General features: G+C 39.0%; 1 protein-coding gene across 1 annotated transcript in view; it reads left to right on the plus strand.

Annotated features, from left to right (window-relative positions):
• Positions 1–21,171, plus strand: part of LRP6 (LDL receptor related protein 6) — a 116,844-nt gene that overhangs the window by 35,099 nt on the left and 60,574 nt on the right. The window contains exon 3 of the mRNA XM_080914775.1: positions 13,721–13,918. Coding sequence (XP_080770901.1) covers positions 13,721–13,918 — 198 coding nt within the window. The remainder of the gene's footprint in view (positions 1–13,720; positions 13,919–21,171) is intronic.

The raw sequence follows: 21,171 nt of genomic DNA on the forward strand, positions 1-21,171 counted from the left end.
ACAGCTTGAATGCTTATACCAAAATAAAGGTTTAAGAAGATTTTGAAAGTTTTTATTATTTAGTCTTTACCTAATCATAGAAAATACATGTTTGTAATGCAGCCAAGTAGTATAAAGTAGCTTGTATCTCATTTATCAGCTTGAGATGCTTTTATATTTTTGATATAACAGTTTTTGATGTCTTCACAACTCAGTATGTGTTTACTCTCATTGCCTTTCAGTTGGGACGGAGCCTCTCTTCTGTCCTTTATTACATTAAAATTTTTTTTTTTCAGAAAACATTACAAATAAATAGGCTAGACACAGCAGTTAAATTATATTCATATGGACACTAATCAACAGCTTATAACAACCTGGTATTAATTTTCATGATTTTTGATGGATAGCAGATGTGCATACTGTTACAAAGTAGGGCTGTAACCACAGATGCCTAATTCTTTAGTATCGATTAAATATATTTACACTCTTAATTCAAAGACAGAGTAGAAGCATTGAGGCCAAAATAAATTAGGAGGGAAGTAGGCTACATAATCCAAGAGTGAGTAGTTGCTAATGAAAAGAGGGTATTCCTCAATGAGACTGTGGCCTGGCCTTTGAGAAATGGAGATAATTTATCAAAACCTACTGAGTGCTTCCCTGATCTTACTTTATGAGGCATTGATAAAAAAAAAATTCTTGCAGACTATATTCTTATACTACTTGAATTTAGCAATTTTATTAGTATTTCTAGGTATCCATAGCTTACTAAGCAAAAGAGAGTTTAAGTACAATAAAAACTAACCAAACTCACTCCTTCATCTGAGCCCAGCAGTTAGTTTTCACTTCTGAGTTCAGAGTAAGGTGATGAGTAGGGGCAGTGTGGATGCCTGGCTGGGAGTGGCTTTTGGCCTTGACTGTTTCTGGTCTCCCAGAGACAGTCTCCCCTAAGCTGCTGTAGTCTTGTGATGCTCTCCATTCTAGAACCATCTCAGCATGGAAAGGTCACCTTTCCTTCTTCACACTGCCTACTCTCTTTTTATTCTAAAAAGAAAAAAGACAAATACTTAGTTTCCCCTTTAAAAGTATTTATTTTTATGAGTGTTGTGCCTGCATCTGTATATGTGCACCATGTGTCTGGTGCCAGCAGAATTCAGAAGAGGGTTTCCAGTTTCCTGGAAATGGAGTTTGTGAGCCACCATGTGGGAGTTGGGAATGGAACCTAGGTCTTCTGCAAGAGTAGTAATTGCTTTTAACCACTTAGTTTAATATAGGAAAAGCATACCCTTTTACATATTATTTCATTAATCTCAAAGCTTTTACTGGAATTAATACAGAATTAAGATTGAATAGAAATGTATATTATTGTCAATAATGAGTATTTCATGCAGGATAGTGGTTCTCAGTGTATGGGCTGCGACCTCCAGAGGGATTTTAAACAACCCTTTGACAGAGATTGCATATCAGATTTTCTAATATCAGGTATTTTCATTATAGTTCATAACAGTAGCAAAATTAGTTATGAAGTAGCAACAAAAATAATTTTATGGTAGGACTTTCCACAGCATTAGGAAGGTTGAGAACCACTGGTTTAAGAAACCAGGAGAATTTGTCATACCTCTGGGACAAGGAGTGGGGACTGGGCTCCTGGAGGCAGGAGATCCTAGCCGCAGGTATGTTGCATTACCAACTGTATTGCTGAATACTTCCAGTGTGAGAGAAGTTTGTGTTGATGCAAACCCCTTGATCACAGACCGGCTTTAATATTTTGTGGTGTCTATAATTTTGTTAAATATAAATGTGAAGTTTCTTTTCCATTGTTCCTAAAGAAAAGCATTCTACAGTGTCTGCATAACTAGCACATGTACCTGCCTTTTAACTAAACACTCAGTTTGTGGCAGGACTTGTCACTCACAAGCTTTTCCTGGAGGTACTGTTATAGAAGCTTGTGATATGAGGATTCAAGACACCGCCATATTGGCGTGTGAGACCAAATTATCTTGGAGGATATTTTCAAATACTTTATTTTGATGTTGGACTGTAATGTAACTTTGTATTCAGAGTCACATATGGAGATTTAATTGGTGTTTTTTTTGAATTGATCAAGCATTTGCCAGTTGCTTTATAGGCATCTGGGAGTATTCCTTACTGTTTTAGAGTTTCATAAAAATTTCTTCATATTATGTACTGGCTGTAGTTTCTGATAGAGCATCATCGGGAAAGGTAACACTTTGGTTTTGTTCCCTTGTTAATGATTCTTTGCTCGGCTGGAGCTTGAGACTTTCCTGAGTGTTGGCTCAAGGACCACACTTGAGTAGCAGGGTTTAGAGAGGGATAGCAGATGTTTTCTATAAAGGCACAAATAGTAAATACTTTAGTTTTTGGCAGGCCACATATGGTCCTAGTTACATGTTTTTCTTTTTTGTTTCTGGAGTTTGTTTTTCAATTCTTAAAAAAAAAATGTAGAGATCATTCTTAATTATGGAGCCATATAAAAGCGTGGTGTGGTCAGCAGATCACTGGTCACTGCTTGTCTCTGAGAAAGCATATGCATTTAGTTGTTCCTAGAAACAGGAACTGTGAAAATAATGCTTATGACTTTTCAGCATGTTCGAGGAGCATGTGACTCGTGTGACTTGTTTTGACCTAACTTATTAACAAGGTAAATCATTGCTGGTTCTTTGAAAGTTTTTTTTTTTTTTTTAGACAAATCTTAAAAAATTTAACGGAGACATTATAAACAATTGCATACAATTATAGTCTATCAAAGATATAACCACATGCTAAAGTTGTAAGAGTAGATTTTAATTAGTGATGCATTGCAGTAGGAAAAAGATTAGTACTCACTGAACTGTAATTTGTACAAGGGTGTCTATCCTACGAGGAAAGGAAGAGAAAAGTGAAGGAGTACTGTTTGGGAAAATGTTTTCACTTAGCATCGTGATTTTGTATTAATAAAAGCCTACAGTGATGGAGAGGAGGCTCAGTTGTAAGAGCTTTTGCTGCTTATGCAGAGGAACAGAATTCCTTTGGTAGCACCTCTGCTTGGTGACTCACAATTGCCTCCTGTAATTCTAGCTCCAAGGGATCTACTGTTCTCTTCTGGACTCCTTGAACACTTGTGCACACATGCATATACACATACAGACACAGACACACAAATTAAAAACAAATCTTAAAAAACACTGCAAGTGGTTACTAGAACTAATAAGGGAATTGAGCAAGATCACAGGTTATAATAATATTGGATACAAAAGCAGTTATAGGGCTGGTGAGGTTGGGTAAAGGCACCTGCTGCACACATCTGGTTACCAGACTAACACCTGGAACTCATGTAAAGATGGAAGGAGAGAACCAGCTTAACCAAATTGTCCTGTGACCTACAGTATGCACGTGTGCTGTGGCACGTGTGCATCCATCCCTTATTTTATACATGTGCACATACTGTAGCAAGGAACAATTGGAAATTAAAATGTGAAAACAGTATAGTTTGTAATAAAACATGGAATGTTAAGTATGAATATCACTATGAAACATGCAAATCTTTGCTGTAGACTGCAGAGGAGGGGCTTGGAAGAAGTCAAAGAAGACTTAAACTAGTAAGCTAAGAGGTGCTCTGTGTTGGTGGATTGGAAGATGCAGTAATCAATATGGTAATTCTTTCATGCTGGTTAACACTTTCAGTCTTAACCAGACACCCAGCATACTTTAAATTAGACATTGTTAAACTATTCTAATACTGGTTAAGACAATCAGAGATTAAGTTGCCAATTCATAACTACTTGATTATGATGCTGTTAGAAGCAAAGAATAATTTCATTGTTGCACAAAGGAACACATGGACAGAGGAAAAGTATCTCAGCAAGGCAATTTTTGAAAGGAAAAAAAAAAGGTGTTCGAGATCCAAACCAAACTGGGACTTTAGAAAGTTCACATGTTTTTTAATTCTAACTCAGATGTGTGTGTGTGTCCCCGCTGAAGTCTAATCTCACAGTCTCACAATGATAGGGTATAATGGTAGGTCATTAGCTTTTAGTTAATTAACATGTCTATTTGGCAGAATAATAGGTTCTCTTTTACAGTCTGTGATCTGTCTAGCCATAGGGTCTTGGTCTGATAATGGTGCTAGGTATGGATTTCATTTTGTGGAGTGAGCCATAAGTCCTAGTAGAAAGTGGTTGGTTTCTCCCATAATGTTTGTACCACAATTGCCAGATGTATTGTCCTGTTAGGGACAACAGGCTGTTATGATAGTTTATAGGTTTGGAGGCCTTTAGGCACCTCAGTGGTCAAGAACTTCAGAGGAAGTAACTCATTCCTGGGATGAGGCTTTTTTCTTTGTTAGCCTTATGGTGTGTCTGTTAGTGGCATTGCTGCCCTGTTACAAGGTAACTCCATTTTGATCCTTTTAATGTATGTGTAGAGATAAGTTTTAGGAACTACAGTAGTAGGTTTTCATTTGTCTTAAAACAGAAGTCTTTAGTGTTGTTTATCCTTCCCGGTTCCCTCTTCTACCCACCCTCCTCTTCTTCCTCACTGTAGTTTATTCTTTCCTATTCCATAATTCCCCTTTACAATTTTTATTTACTTTTATTTGTATGAGTGTTTTGCCTGGGTGTCAGACCCTTATGACTGCACTTACAGATAGCAATGAGCTGCTATGTGGGTGCTGGGAATTGAACCCTGGTCCTCTTGTAAGAGCAGGCAGCTAGTGCTCTTAACCCCTGAACCACAATTCTCCTTTAACCAGTGTATTCTATTTCCCCTCTCTTGAGTGCCTTTCACCATGGGCCCGGAATAATTTCCTTAATGCTATGAATATTGAAAATGAAATGCATATCTAAATATTCAAATCTGACTTTCCTTCTTTCTATTTTTCAAGAACGGAGTCTTTGTGTAGTACAAGCCAGCCTCAAACTTGTTACCTTCAGTTTTAGCTTTCTTTTCTTTTTCCTCATTTCCATCTATGAATTTATTAAAAATGAGTGAAAATATGTTTTAAAAAAATGGCATGGCCATTTTAATAGTCAAGAGTCCCATGTGTTGATTGTCCAAATTTTAGCTCTTGGCACCCATTACATGCACCAAGTATGTTACACACACCTTCTCATTGCTGGTCTCCCAGGACCTTCCAGGACGCAGGCCACTTTCCCTGCTTGATTGGCAGCCTTCAGTCATTTCTCATGGCCTGGATCCCTTGTGGCTTTCACACATATCCTTTCCTTTGGGATTATTTCACCCTTGAAGTCTGATTTCCTTATATGTTTGTTATTTTTGAGAATCTCTTCCAGTCTGGTCTTGAACTCCTGGGATCAAGTGATCTGTGGACTCAGGTCCTCTGAGTAGCTGGGATGATGGGCTTGTACTGCTATCATAATTGTCCGGACTTTCTCCTGACATCGGCAAGACTTCCTTTCCGCTATGACATCACTCTTTAGCCTACCCATTGCTGTGCATGGGTTAAGCTGCCAATAGCCTGTGAACAGGGGAGGTTCAGCTTTACCTTTCTGAGTGCTAGGATTGCAGGTGGGTATCAGCACACCTACTTTACTTGCTTTTTGAGCAATGCAGTTTTGTTTAAGTTGTTGATGCATTGTAAGAATTGGTTTCTTACAAAAATATTTTTTGTGTTGGGTGTTTTGTTTGTGTGTGTGTTTGTTCAGCATGCGCATACCTGCTGCCTTGTCATGGTGCCTGGTGCTCAGTGATCTGGGACTGGGGCCACAGATGCATGTGAGTCAGCATCTAAATGCTGGGAATTTAACCCAGATCTTCTGGAAGAACAGCCAGTGCTTTTAACTGATATACCATTTCTCCAGGTCCAAGAAATTAGTCTATTACTTGACTGGATTTATTCAGGAATGGACAATTTATAATTATTAAATATTTGTTTTTTAATGATCTTCTCCATACTTTTCATGTAGCCAAAGGTAGTTAACTACTATCAAAGCAGCACAGTGTCAAAGAGACTATAGTAAACTGTGTATGTCTTGGGTGATTGAAACCTTGCCGTTTGACTGTATTTTCTGTAAAGACAAAATTTAAAGAGTAGTTATCACACCAGCTTTATTAGCAAAGACACGCTAGAATATATTGGATGAATTACAAACTAAAGCCTTACCTATAAAGAATTAGTTACTAAAAATCTTAAAAGGTTACAGGAAAAATTTGGGATTTTTTTTTTAACCGTAAATATTTTAAATCAAATTTTAAGTGGTCATTGTGACGTTTTAAAGTTTCCATTCTCAGGCATTTCAAAGACCTGGAAAGCTGTTGTGTGGGCAGGGATTTATTTTGCAATTTGATACAATATGTGGACTTACAGAGCTTTTGGGCCACCTGAGGCTATTGTTTTATGTCAGCTGGTTAATGGGTTTAACTCATTAATGTCACCAATATAAGAACAGAGCGTGATGGATAAATAGGTGTTAAGAAAAAAATCACATTTTGCTTTACTGGGTCAAAATCTTGTCTGAATATATTAGCATTCTGTGGGAACTTTTTTCTTTCAGTTTTATTTTAAGATAGAGTCTTGCTTGTAAATACAGGTAAATACCACCATATTTGTCTGCCTGTCTGGAAGTAACTATCTGTCTGTCTCCGTTTCTGTGTGCACTTGCATGCATGTGTTACATACATGCACCTGTGTCAGTCCTCACCTTCCACATGTTGAGACATGGTCTCTGGTACACAGCTGCATATACCTGGCCCCCAAGCTTGTGGTGAGTTTCCTGTCTCTGCCTCTCTTTTCCGGGTAGGGATGTGCTGGGATTACAGATGTGTGCTCCGCTGTATCTTGCTTTTGTATGGGTACTGGGGATCCAAACAAAGGTAGGCTTACCTGGCAAGTGCTCTTTGAGTTATCTTTCTAGCTCGTTTGAGACTTAGTAGAATTTCATTCAGCCGTAAAGAAAAATAAAAATATGAAATTTGAAGAAAAGTAGATGTATCTGGAAATTAAGTGAGGTAAGACAAACTCGGGAAGATAAAGAACAGTATGTTCTGCTTTATCTGTAGATCTTGGTTTTTAATGCACGTGCATGCATAGATGTGGGATTGGCGTAGGGGAAGAGGATCTGTATGAAACTGCCATAATGAAGCATAGTACTTTGTACTCTAATAAAAACAATTTAAAAAGAATACATTGATTCCTGGCTCCAGCTCAGGCCAAATTAAATCAGAATATCTGGTGGAGGAATCCAGGTCAGTGCAGTTTTTAGTAGGTTGCCAAGGATGAGAATCCCTGCGTAGGCACTGTTGTTATTTTGTGTGTTAGGAGGCAGGGAGGAAAACAAGCTAAAGAGAACTGACTCATAAGAATTTTAGTTTTTAAATATCTTAGAACTAAATGTCTGTCTCTTAGCTGTACTGCAGCCTCCCAAAATGCTTTGTGGTTATGAATGTGTGGGTAATGCTGACTGCCCATGGGTTTCTCTCAGCTCCATTGTTTCCCTGATTACAGTGAGGTAAGCGTCATGTTAATGCCAGGCTGCCTTTTCATCTGTCTTTGCTCTCTCATCAGTTTTCATCAAGATACTATCTTGATACCTGCACAGTGAGGGAAGTCAGCTGCCATTGCTCCACATTGCTGCTGCTGGCCATGATTGTGGGAAGAACTGTGTGACTTGAAAGTTCCCTTTGTTAGAAGCAGGAAGTTCTAAAGGGATTGTTAGGATGGCTTTGGGTGTAAGAGTGTGTGTTAGCATCCATAGTTTTAATGAAAAAGAATCATTTTTAGTTTAGTCACTAAAAGACTATATCTTAAAATAAAGCTGTTGAATTACTTATAGAATTTCCTAAACAATAGAACTTGGGTTGGGCTCTCTATTTAGGACAGAGCTACAATCATATATAGGTGTTGGCTCTTCGTGGGCCGTACTGTTGGCACTCTGATGACACATAGTGCTGAAACTCCTGTAGCCTCCCTTTAGAAACCGGGTTAAAGAAGGATTAATAAGTGTAAGTGACCTACAGCCTCACTGGAATGAAGTGCTGTGATGCTTTCTGCTGCTTCCTTCTCTTCTGCCTCTGCCACTTCCTTTTCACACTTCACCTTCCTTTCTGTTTTTGAAGTAAAGTCTGTTTGGCACAGGCTGGCCTGGAATTTGCTGTTTGACCCAGGCTCACCTCCAACAAGGTCCTTGAGCCTCAGCCTGAATTCAGATGTTTGCCAACACAATTAAAAGTTGAGGTTGATTTCTCTGATTGGCAGTGACTGACTGGGTCTTGTGCACTGATTGTGGGGGTGGGGGCCAGGGGGAGGAGGGGAGGGCAGGATTGGAAAACAAATACCTGGTGTTCTGTTTCTGTTCTTTCAAGAAGTGGCTCTACCTCATAAAGTGAAGGATTAAGTCTGGGGAAGTAGTTTAGTTGCTGGCTGGCTCCTCCCTGTCCTGTGTCCAGTATCTGTGACAACATCTTCAAGTGACAAAGGAATGCCTCTGGGGTTTGTGCACATCTTTGCTAGAGTTTGAATCTTGCTTGTGTTTTTCCCACATCTGATATCAGAAGGATGATTGAGAAATGATAGTGAATATAAAAGGAGATGACACAATTAGAAAAAACAAACTTGTAAGTATCAGGTCTTAAGGACAATCTGTTTGGTTCCTTCATTTTATTAAGACATTAAGGAAAAATTAAAGCATGTCAGTATCTGGCTACTACTTACACCAGTTACAAGATCAAAGCTTAGATATCGTAAAAGCTTTCTAAAGTTAGATTAGTAGCAGGTCTACCACATAGATTAGGACATGCATTCCCTTTATTCGAGTGAATTTAAGATCAGGATGGGTGAAAGGCTGTGGGAGCAGCAGTGGTGGATGACTTAAAGTTAACGGTTTTCTGAATACACCAAAGGCAGTTGCACGTATGAACTTGCAGAGGTTGTGACAGCCTGCATAAGATACGCTTCCCAAGCCCCTCCCCCCAAAAGAAAGCTCAAGCCACACTGATGCCTGTATGGTGAGGTTCTCTGTTCTGTAGGCTTGTGATGCCTGTATTTAGTTCCTACCATAGCTGCTTCATGCATTCTGTTTTAACTTGTGATTATTCACTGTGGAGTTACTAGCATGGTAGAAGTTACTGTTCTAGCTGCAACTCTTGGGTTATTAATGTGCTTGCTAGCATTTGAAGTTAGGATAGAGAAGATGGCATGTGCTAAAATACAGCAGTAAAGGCGTGCATGATGCCTCGTGGGAAGAATATTTAATCATTGTGTTTAGAGTAGGGTCAGACAGACAAGGCCACGGGTACTGCCTAGCATTTTTGGTGGAACAGTATTTCTGGCTTTGTGAATGCAGTACCACAAGAAGTCACCAGCAAGAAAAAATTTGTTACTCTTATCGTGAGGATTTAAGGCAGGAAAGAGGAAAAGATGGCTCTGGAAAGGTGCACTCTGTATAAATGAGTGTTTCTGTTGTTCAGTCCTCCCTGTTTCATTACTCTCCCATCATTTTCCATATGGAAATTAAAGTGGATTCCTAAGTAATATCTGTGGGTTTTTTGTCTAAGTATAATTAGCTGCTGTGGTCATGTGTATAAAATGCAAATCAGCCCAATTTAACAATGTTTTCCTAATGTCTTAAGAATATAAGTTGGGGCTGGAGAGATGTCTCAGTAGAGTTTGGATTCTCAAGAAGCCAGATAAAGCTGAAGCTGCCATCTAGTCCCTCCTCCCATTGAAAAGTGTAGGCATCTGAGTTTCTAGACACAGTTTTGTTGTGAATTGTCCATCTCTCAGCCCTTAGGCTGTAGGAACAATAGAATCTATGCTGTGGAGTTCCTGTGTACACATATTTGTTCCCAGTGTGGTCTCTCTTCCTAGAATTTTTTTTCTTCTGAGACTCAACCCAGGTGTTGGGACTCAACGCCCTTCTGACATATATAAAGAAGAAGAGATGTAAATCCAAACTAACACTAACAACTTCACTGAAAGTGTGGCAGCTGATTGTAAATTTGAATGTCAAATTGTAATGATACCGTGCCACAAACTTCCAAGTTTACTGTGCATCCCTATTCACTTTCTCTGCCAACCTATTCTTTAAATATTACTTTTTTTTTGTTAATCTTTCAGATAGAAGCTGTTGTATAATCAATAGATTGTTAAGAATCTATTCGTAGAGGGGTGCCGGGAAGTTGTCTTAGTGACTAGCAGCACATAAGTTGGAAAATTTTAAGTGTATCAGAAGCAGTACATTCTATAAGATACTCATTGATCACGTTAGGGAGCCGGCAGTTCACTATTGGAGTTGAACTGCAGGAAAGGTGGTATGTAGAGGGAGGTGACCACATCATGGCAAGGTGACCTGTGAATGTGTGGAAGCCGAGCAGAGCTGGAGGATGCTAAGGACCTTGCCCTTTACTCCAGCAGTGAGAGAGCCGAGTGCAAGGAGGGCTTCTGAGTGCTTGGATAATTGCTTAGGGTGACTCTTGGAAGTGGCAGAGCTTCTGCTCTGAGGGACATTGTGCCACACTATCTTTCCTGGTGAGTGCTTCATGATTAAAGGATTTGTGCAACTTATAACTGAGAATGGCAACTCCCTGTTAGAGTGATTTCCTGTGCCACCTCCAACTACTGGGTCAGATCCCCTTTATCCTGACAGCTGTGTTTATTCTGGGATGTACTGATGCCTCCCTTCTTTAAGGCATTGTTTTCCGCCCAGGGACTTACAGAAACCATCAGAGACGCCTGCAGTGTCTTGGCTTTCTTTCATTAGCACCCTGTCACTTTTTTTTTCCTCCCCAAAAGATGGACTTTTGGTTTTTCATCTGTTGTCAGTTGCATATACTATGAGTTATTTAATGGGATTATTTAAATAGTATTGTAACCACTTTTCTCTGTGTTCACAGTATGTTTTTTTTTTTTTTTTTTTTTTTTTTTTTGGATACCTATGTTCAGTGACATTATAAAGGATTTTTTAGAAATCTTGGGAGAATTTGACCAGGTCATTTTCAATTTTGTGGCTTGAATTTAGTTCACGAAGTGTAACCCCCATTGTCTCCGCAGGAGTGGGTCTCCTACTCTTCAGTGGAACAACTGCTGATCCCTCATGGCCTTGTTGGGTCTATAAAATGCTGCCTCCCACCTACCCACTTTCGGAGTTCCACAGCTCCCACTAGCTGATAGAATACCATCAGGGTTAGAGCGTTCCCACCACCTGCAGAGGCACTGTTCCCACCGACTCAGCTGCTGGTTTTCTTTCTTTGTGTATTAGATTTAATGGACTGTTGTTGATTGAATGGAATCAGCTTATGTTCTGTCTGGCCTCTTTCATTTTATGATAGTGTTTTGAAGACTATCACACACTCACCCATGTATCTAGTTTGTAGTTTCTTTCCATTGCTGAATATTATTCTATTGTATGAAGGTAGGAAACTTTGTTTTTATCATTTCACCCACTAATGAAAGATTTGTAGGTTTCTAATTTTCCTATTATTAATATTGATATGAATGCTTATGTATAAGTCTGTATATACTATGTAAATGAATGTATTATTTCTTATCTCTTGGGTAGAGAGAAATTGCTGGGTTATCTGACAAATCCAGGTTTAACATTAAACAAACAAACCCAGAACTGAATTGTGTTTTATTGAAGTGGCCACACTATTTTGTATTCCCATCTCACCACATACATGCCAAAACTTACATGGTTATTCCTGTTTTTAAGTCCCAATTAACTGTTTGACTATCTGATGAAATGACTTGTCAAAGTCTCCCCCTGCTCCCCTTTTTAAAAACAGCCCTAGGCTTTACACTTAAGACTTACGAGTCCTAGGAAGATGCTGTCCTGGTAAAGTGCTCACTCTCCCAGATGTCTTTGTCTCCTACTTAAAGTCTTACTGGTTGCCTTCATATTGATTTGTAAAATGCATTATGCATTCTGAGTAAAATTCTTTATCATGTTGATGAGTTCAAATATCTTTTCCTTAGCTTGTTACTTGTTATAGTTTGGATATAGAGGGTCCAACAAGCCGGTGTGTTGAAGGTTTGGTCACTGGTGTTACAATGTTCAGAGTTGACTGAGTCATAAGAGCCATGATGTAATGAATCGATCCATTAAAACACCCGTAATGTGGTGGCGGTGGAGACTAAGAGGTGGTGGTTTGAGGAGTAGTCTGGAACAACAGAACTTTACAGCAACTGATGTTCAGTTTTATGTCAGCTGGAATAATCAACCTGACTTATGTTTACTGTGTGTATCAAAGTATAAGCCCAGAACAGAGCACAAAGCCTGGCAGTGCAGGGCAGTCATCCCCGCATCTGTGAGGTGGAAGCTAGAGGGTCAGTTAGGTGTTCAAGGTCATCCCTGGCTGCAAAGTTAATAAAGGTGGAAATGCTTACAAGTAACTCGATTTCCTTAGATAATGATACTGAAAATGCCGTCCATAGATGAAAATGCTAGCAAGGTAGACTCACTTACCAGTGAGCAGCAGGAAGGAAATGAAAGCGGCCATGCCAAGACTGCAGAAGCCCTGCTCTGTGCTCCTTTGAGCCTCCCCAATCTTCTCCCTGCTGCCAGTGTCCAGTAGCTTGCTGTATGACTGAGCACCACAGTGAATTTTCTTGACTTTGCTTGTTTGGAAGTATAGTATGGAACAAAGCCTCACTAAATCTGCACGTTCAGTAATGTTTGTTGGAAGTGATGTGTGCAAGCCAGGGGTTTCCTCCGTCGTTTCTTTGGTTGGGCACTGAAGCAGGAGCAGCAGCGCCAGCACAGGCAGCTCACTGTCGCCACGCCATACTGACTTCTGTTGGGGTTGTAGCATATGGCCTGGCTGTCTTGTATTTAAACCTTTATTGTGCGTATGGGGTATAAAAATGCTGTAGTCTTCATGTGGGTTCAGAAACAGGTTATGGGAGTTACTCTCCTACCATGTGGGTTCTGGGGCTAAAACTCAAGTTTTCACACTTGGTCTCAGTGTCTTTACTTAGTGAGTCATCTTCCTAGCCTGAGTGCCTCTTCATTTATAAGTCATAGAGCCTCTGTTAGCTTTCAAAAGATGTGCTGTTAATTGATCCACAGCAGTTTTCTTTTATATCAAGGAAGATTATTTTTCTTCTGTAGTGAGAATATTCGATCTTATTTAGTTATTATTTTGGTGTCCTCTAGTCTGCGTTGGTTCCTTAGCATTTTTGTGATTTTCATGACATCTCCATTGCCAAGAGGCCAGTTTTACAGACTGTCTCTCAATATGAGCTCTTTTATGTACGATTTTACTGAGGTTAGGCATTCTATGTGGATGGGTGGGAGTAGGGTGTAAAACTACATAAACAGTGTCTTATTTTTTCCAGCACCCCACACGAGAGGCTTCTCATGTCAGCTCTGTCTCTTACTGATGCTGCGGCCGTAGACAGCTGTGTGCTTATGTGCATGAGTGCATGCTCGGCTGTGCACCTCGATGTGCAGTGCCCGGAGTAGAGGCCAGGAGAGGGCATCAGGTCTCCTGGGACTTGGGTCTCCATGGTTGCCATCCTCCCTTTTTAAATAAGTAATCTGTGGGATGTACAATGGGACAATTTTTTTTTTTTTCAGATAAACTTTGATCTCTGTTCTTTGCATCCCTTGTGTTACTTGTCTGAATCATTTCTTTATTTTTTTAAAGTAGATTATTTAACTTTGGGAAAAATTTCTAGGGTTTGTTTTCAGTTTCTTGTTTCTGAGAGAGCTTTATCTAATAGCAATAATTAAAAAATATTTTGTGGCTATTTGTCATAACTTTAGTTTTTCTTTTTAATGACTTTTAGGTTCATGTACTGGACAGACTGGGGAGAAGTGCCAAAGATAGAACGTGCTGGAATGGATGGTTCAAGTCGCTTTGTTATAATAAACACTGAAATTTACTGGCCAAACGGACTGACTCTGGACTATGAGGAGCGGAAGCTTTATTGGGCAGATGCAAAACTTAATTTCATCCATAAATCAGACCTGGATGGAACAAATCGGTAAGACTGCCTTGTTCCAAAAATTTTATGTGTTTGTTCACATGAGTGTGTGTGCACATGTGGGTGCGCCTGTGGTTTGGAGGCCAGGAGTTGACTTAGGATCTGGACACTTCTGTGATTCTGGGATCTGGCTCCATTGACTATGAATGCTCAGCAAGTGCTCTTAGCTGCAGTGCTTTGTTTTTTAATTGAAGAAGGCATTATATCAATCAGAGCAAACGGCTGGCTGGTTTTGATTGTTTTTAAGAAATCAGTGTATATTTTTGTGTCAAAGGGAATTGGAATAGGCTTTTAATTTTGTCCTTTAAAGTATATTTATATGTTTTCTGAGCTGGTAAAGTGCCTGCCGTGTAGGCACGATGAACAGTACTCAGATCTTACTGCTCCCACCAAAAGTGGGGTGATGGAGGGACCCTCTACACACACACATACATACACACACACACACACACACACACACACACACACACACACACACTCCCATGCAGTTCCTTTTCTCATGCGTTGTTTGAACATGCAGATTTAGTGAGGCTTTGTTTAAAAAAAAGAGAGCTGAGCTGTCTGTCTGTATGCACACCTTTAATCCCAACATGAAGGACACAGAGGCAATTAGATCTCTGTGAATTTGAGAAGAAAGCAAACGTCTTTTTAAATATGTCTAAAAATCAATGAGAAACCAGTATAACTTGTGAAGGAAAATGTAATATTAGAAAAGTTCTGAAATAAAATTATTAAAATTCAGGAAAATTTAGTTAAAAATCACTTTAGTTAAAAAAAGACAAGGAAAAAACAAAAGACAAAATGCCAGCCAAACAAACAAACAAACAATAACAAAACCTACTTAAATGACCAATGGCTTAAGAGTGAATATACTTAAGAAAGTGATAGAAGGAAGGAGGAAAATGTAATTTTTCTATAGGAAATCTCAGAAACAGACTATCAGTGTCTCAGTGACACTTTGTGACACTCAGTGAGAGAACTACAGGAAAATGTTTGGAAAAAGTGAAATAAGAAAAGCAAAAATGTCCTGCAACTGAACTGAGCAATTCCTGAGGTGAAAAATTCACCTGGGAATTTAAAGGCAAATTTGACCAAAAGAAAACACAAAACAGGAAATTGAAGAGAGGAGAAGGGATGTTATCAGATCTGAGAGTCAGAGGGACAAGGACAGAAGAGAGAGCAGCAGTGCTGGGCAGTGCTCACTGTTCAGACACCACACAGGAGAGGGACAGTGAACATGAAGCTGTCGGTGGCTCAGAGCTCCCTGCCCTCTGAAGAAAGGCAGGAGTGAGTGCTAGTGCTTGGGAAGCCAGGGGACTTGTGTAAGAGGAGCATATTCTAAATCAAATTGTAATCAGATTTAGAAAATCCAAAGACAGAGAATGTTAACAGTTACTTGATACACAAGAGGGAACTTCAGCAGAGAACAGGAGGATTCGTAAAGAAGTTATAGAGACCAACAGTTAAAACGTGCTGAAAGAAAAAGAACAAACTTAGAATCCTGTGTCCATCCGAACTTCAAAAGGGAGTAAGAGAGTAAAGCAGTCCCATAAACAAAAGCTGGGAGGATCTTTCCAAATAACAGTTTTTCTTTAGGCAAAAACCATTAGATAGAACAGACTGGGAGACCTAGTATATATAAGGCTCAGTGATTGGCATGTAGTAATGCTTTTTGCTCTTGGTGTTTGCCTGGACACTCTGAATGTTTGTCTTTTTATTTTCTGTTGCTGTTGTTGCTGTCAGAGTAGAGTCTACCCCTGTCTGCAGCCTTCCAAGCACAGCCTTGCTGTTTCTCATTCTCACTTCACTCTTTCCCTCTTTGCTGCTGTAGGCGCTGATTTAGCCTTACCCAGTTTACCAATTATAATTTCAAATCTTACTAGTTTCATTAATCTAGTTTGTTTCACCTATTTTAAAAACAAAAACCAGTTTTTTCATTTACTGATAATTGAGATTGCTTGTATTGGCATATATATTTACAAGTTTACATGATATACAAATATACGTAATAAAAAGAAAATAACCTTTATATTTTTATGTTTCTGAATTTTTTCCATAGAGCAAAAATACATATTCCTTTTATAACCAGGGGGAAAATAATAACTTAGGGAAAAAGAACTCAAGTGTCCAAGTTTGCTACGGTTTTGGTTCTGGTGTTTGTTCCTGCTCATTCTCCGGACTTACTAACCTTGCCTCTGGCCTACCAGTAGTCATTTTGGGCCCAGTGGATAGCTTAGATTTTCCTCATGAGGCCCAATTAGATAATTACTTTGAAGTACTATCTCAGTCAAAAACTTTCTTCTGCAGGGAGGTACATGCCGTGGTTGGCATTTGGAGGCCAGAGGATAAGTTTTAATAGTCAGATCTCTCCTGCCATGTTGGCCCCAGTGATCATCAGGATTTGGCAGCAAGAGCCAATCATTGGACATATGATTTAGGAATGTTTTCTGTCACTACAAGCTTATGTCTTCATTTTCTTAATGGCATATTTTGGGACAAATATTAAAGTTTTTATTATGTGTAATTTCTATAATTTATCAGTTTTTACTCTTACTAAAATTGGTTTTTGTGCTCCCAGGAATCTTTGCCTGATACAAAGTGATAAATACTTTTTCCTCTATCAGAGAAACTTCCAAGAGTTTTATTTAGTCTAATTCTTACATTTAGATCAGGTTAGTTTTGATTTTTGTGTGTGTATGTATAGTTAGCTCTTAAACTCTTTTATAAAATGTCCCCTGACAGAATTTTAAATTTATACCATAGAAAGTAACTCAATGTTATGTATTTGTGTATTATGATATAATTATTTTACTTATAGTGCTGGGGTTTGAATCCAGGGCCTCACTGTATACTGAAGGGCTGGAGATTGACTCCCAAACCTTATGCATGTTAGCTGTACCCCCCCAAACTATATATCCTTACCCTTTATGTTATTACTTATTTTTAAAGAATTTTGGTATTTATATGTATGGGTTGATTTGGGAGTCAATTCTGTCTTTTTACTTTTATGTCGGTGAAGGAGATCAAACTTAGGTTGCCAGGCTTTGCCTAGGAAGTACTTTTAGCCTTCGAGTTATGTTGACAGCCCCTCTTTATTTTATTTATTTTTATGGTGCTGGAGATTGTTTTTCATTGCTTATATGCAGAAATATAAATTACTTTTGTATATGAATCATTTATCTTAGATCTTGTTACATTTACTTTGGGAAGATTGGGTAAAAATAATCTCAGTATATTTTGTGTACAGAATCATGTCACATGAATAATGCATGACTTCTTGCCTTGGCTGTCAGGCGGGTCTGCTGACTGACTCATTGGCTCTGTCCTGTGATTCAGTGCAGACGATCTATCCTGCTTCTCTGGGATCAGCATTTGTTGCCAGATTAGCATAGCAGAATGTCAGCTGTAGATTTTGTTTTAAAGTACTTTCATCAGGTTATAGAAGTTTTCTTTTATTTCTGGTTTATTGACTTTATTTTAAGACATAGATGATTATAGATTCTGCCTATTAATTTACACCCATAGAAACAACTTTTTAGATATAAACATTGTAAAATGCCCTAATTGTTATTTTAAATTGTTGAACCTAGCTTAGTTTCTAGGATAAATTCTACTTAGTGATGGTTTGTAATTCTCTTTAGATGTTGTTCTGTTAAGGATTTTTATGACCTTATTCATGAAGGATATTAATATATAGATTTTTTTCCCCTGGTATCTTTGTGATTTTGTTACTAGTTTAGAACCAGCCTCCAAGAATGAGTTGGGAAATATCTCCTTTTTTTATTATGTTCTCACAGAGTGCGTTCCTTTGTTGGTTTGTTGTTTTGTTGTAAATGTGTCTGGTAGATTTAATCTGTGATGCTGAGCCTGGCTGTTTCTTCTTATGGATACTTTAAATGATAGGGTTGTATATGCAGCTCTGTTGTCCTCCTCCATGAATCTTATTTTAGTGATTGGCTTCTTTCTAGGAAGGCTTCCATTTCCCATAAGTTGAGTAATTTGTCAGCACAGAGTTGTGTCCGGCTGCTCCTTGTAATTCTGTGTTTTGGTTTCTGTAAGTGTGATGATGGTGCTCCCCTTCCTCCCCTTCCTCCCCTTCCTCCCCTTTCTCCCCTTCCTCCCCTTCCTCCCCTTCCTCCCCTTCCTCCCCTTCCTCCCCTTCCTCCCCTTCCTCCCCTTCCTCCCCTTCCTCCCCTTCCTCCCCTTCCTCCCCTTCCTCCCCTTCCTCCCCTTCCTCCCCTTCCTCCCCTTCCTCCCCTTCCTCCCCTTCCTCCCCTTCCTCCCCTTCCTCCCCTTCCTCCCCTTCCTCCCCTTCCTCCCCTTCCTCATGGTGTCTTTTTTACAGTTTGTCTTTTTTTTTTTTTTTTGGCCTTTGCCAGTATAGCTAATAAGTTGCAGTTTTGTTATCTTTTCAAAGAATCAGCTTTTTGTTACTGATTTTGTTATCTTTCTTCTCTGTTTTACTGATTTCTCCCCTGGTGTTCTTACTGTCTTTTCATGCTTATTTCTGGCCTAGCGTGCTCTTCCTCTTCTGGTTTCTTCAGGTTGAGGCAGGTTGAATGGAGATTGATTTGCCATTTGTCTCCTAATAGAGGTGTTTACCTCACTTAACTGCTTTGGTGGATACTCATAAATTTTTATGCATTATATTTGTGTTTGGTTTTAGCTCAATATTTTACTTATCTTGTGATTTCTTCTTTGAATGGCTGCTTTTTTGTTTACTTGTTTTTCATATTTTGAGATGGTTCTCACTACTCAGGCGTTAGATTTGGAGTAATATTTCTGCCTTAGCTTCTAGAGTGCTATAGTTATAGATCTGAGACATTGTGTATTGTGACACATTGCTTATTTAGAATATGAGGAAGAAGTTAGAGAATGAAAAATTGAAAAAGAAATTTAATTTCTTGGTTCTTTATCCATTTTTTATTTCTTTTACAAAGACGTATTTATTTTATGAGTGTTTCGCCTGACTGCATGTGTGTACATGTTTGCCATGGAAGTCAGAAGAGGGCATCTGATTCCCTAGATGTGGATTGTTGTGAGCTGATGTGATTGTGGGGTTCTAGAAAGTGAACCAGGTCCTTTGTAAGAGCAGTAAGTCCACCTGACTGGTGAACCATCTCTGAGTCCTGCTTTGTAGTTTCTACAGTACAACTGTGTAGCACGTTGTATAACTTCTGTATTCATTGACTGGTAAGGTCTCACTACACAGTGGCAGCTGGCTCACAGTCCTCTTGCCCTGGAGTACTGGTGGTCTAAACCTGTCACTGGGCAAATCATGCATTAGTGCTGGAGATTGAATGCAGGCCCCAATGAGTGCTAGCAAGCATTGTGTTTCAGAGCCACATCCCCTGAGAGTTGAACTTCTTAACGAGCGGACATGTGGAGTTGGGATATGACACAGTAGTGGAGAGTACTTGCTTAACATGTGCAAGGCCTGAATTCAGTTCCCAGGACTCTAAGAAAACAAAAGGCAGAAGAAATGCACATGGCCTAGCCTTAAATATGTGTCGAGAACAATGTGTTTCTTTGGTGTGTTCTGTAGATGGTAAGTTAATACGACAAAATACTCAGGTTTTCTAGAGAAGGGAGTGTTAGGCACCATCCCACTGTTTTCCATAGTGTCATCTCCCTGGTTGTTTTTGTGCATATGATTGTAACTGTGTGTTCTTGTCATGTGGTCTGTTTCCACACATGGTATTTCTCTGGTGCTTCATCTCTTCTGTGGAGTGTGTTCTGTTTGCACTGCTCCATTTCTGGTACAGTCAGTGTTTGTTCTATCTTTTACTTTTAACCTTTTGGTGTCTAAAATATGTTTGTTATGGAGAGACTGTATCAAACTCTGTTAGAGGCTTTATAATATGTGTCACAGTTTTCCTGTTACCCAGCTAGCTCCCAAATAATTGAGACTGGATTATTATTTATTTAGCATGCTTTAAAGGCACAGCACCAGGGCACTAGTACTCTTAATCCTCTAAACTAATGTGATTACCTCCCACCCCTGCCCCCAATGTCCACTACAGCTTTCTCTGCTCTAGGTGTTTTCTTACAATCTCTCCTGGACTCTAGGCCCACGGATTCCCCTATTTCCTCTTTCTCAGGAAGTCCCACCTATTCTGTTCCTAGTCATTGGCTGTTAAGCTCTCTTTATTGAACATCAGGGAACAGTTGAGGAGCTGATGTTTATACAGATTGAGATAGGAGAGTCTCTGAATAAGGATTGCAACAGATCCAGGGGAGACAGAAATCAGCATTTGAAACTTCACACAGTGCACAGCAACTTTATGCCTGCATAACTTTGGATTTGTTCAGTCTAATGACCCTTGTTTTTAAGAGGTTAGAAGAAAGGAAAACAGTAGAGGTTTTAACCTATCTGTTGTTTTTGCTGCTCTTCATTTCTTTCAGAGATTGAGTTCTGTAAAGGTTAGTAATATAATTTGTTATGTTTTTTATCTTTATTTAAAATTATTTTATTAGATTTATTTACTTTACTTAATGTGTTTTTCCTGCGTGTGTCTCTTCACACACAAGTGCATACCTTGTGCCCACAGAAGTCAGAAGACAGCATTGGATCTCTGGACTGAGTTACAGATGGTTGTAAACCACCTTGTGGGTTCTGGAAACCTAACCCCTGTCCTCTGCAAGAACAAAAACTACTTTAGCCACTGAGCCACTCCTCTAGTCTGATGTGTTTCATTTTTATAGGTTTTGGTGTGCTTTTATGTATTGCTTTACACAGTTTGCTTGCCTTATTTATTTTCTTGTGTTCGGTTCGTTAGAATGAATCTTCGTATTTAGAAAGGTACAAAGGAATTTAAAAGGCTTTTTTCCTCATTTTTCACAAAAGGCTTTTGTAATGGAACATGCAGGTCTATAGGATGTTGATGAAGTGCCGCTTTACCATGATGAGTCACTTGGGTTTACTATTCCTTAGTTTTCATTTGTATTTCTACTTTGTACAGGTGTCACCTCAGTTGTTTCCGTCTTCACCATAATCAGTTTTGAAGACTAATGTAAAATACACTGACCTATTTAAAAGTACAGTAGTTTTATTTACTTTTTAAAAAGGGTAAGAAAATAAATACCTTAGGGACAGTTATTGGAAACATTCTTTCTGGGAAAGGAGAAGGCAAATTATCTTCTACAGAAGAAAAATTAAGGAAAATGAAAGGAGAAAAGATGTAGGTCAGCTAGTTGGTATGACACTTCAAATTATGAACTAGTTATCTTTACCTTGTACTCAATTGTTTAAA

This window comes from Micromys minutus (assembly GCF_963924665.1).
Source record: "Micromys minutus genome assembly, chromosome: 3".
Taxonomy (NCBI): Eukaryota; Metazoa; Chordata; class Mammalia; order Rodentia; family Muridae; genus Micromys; species Micromys minutus.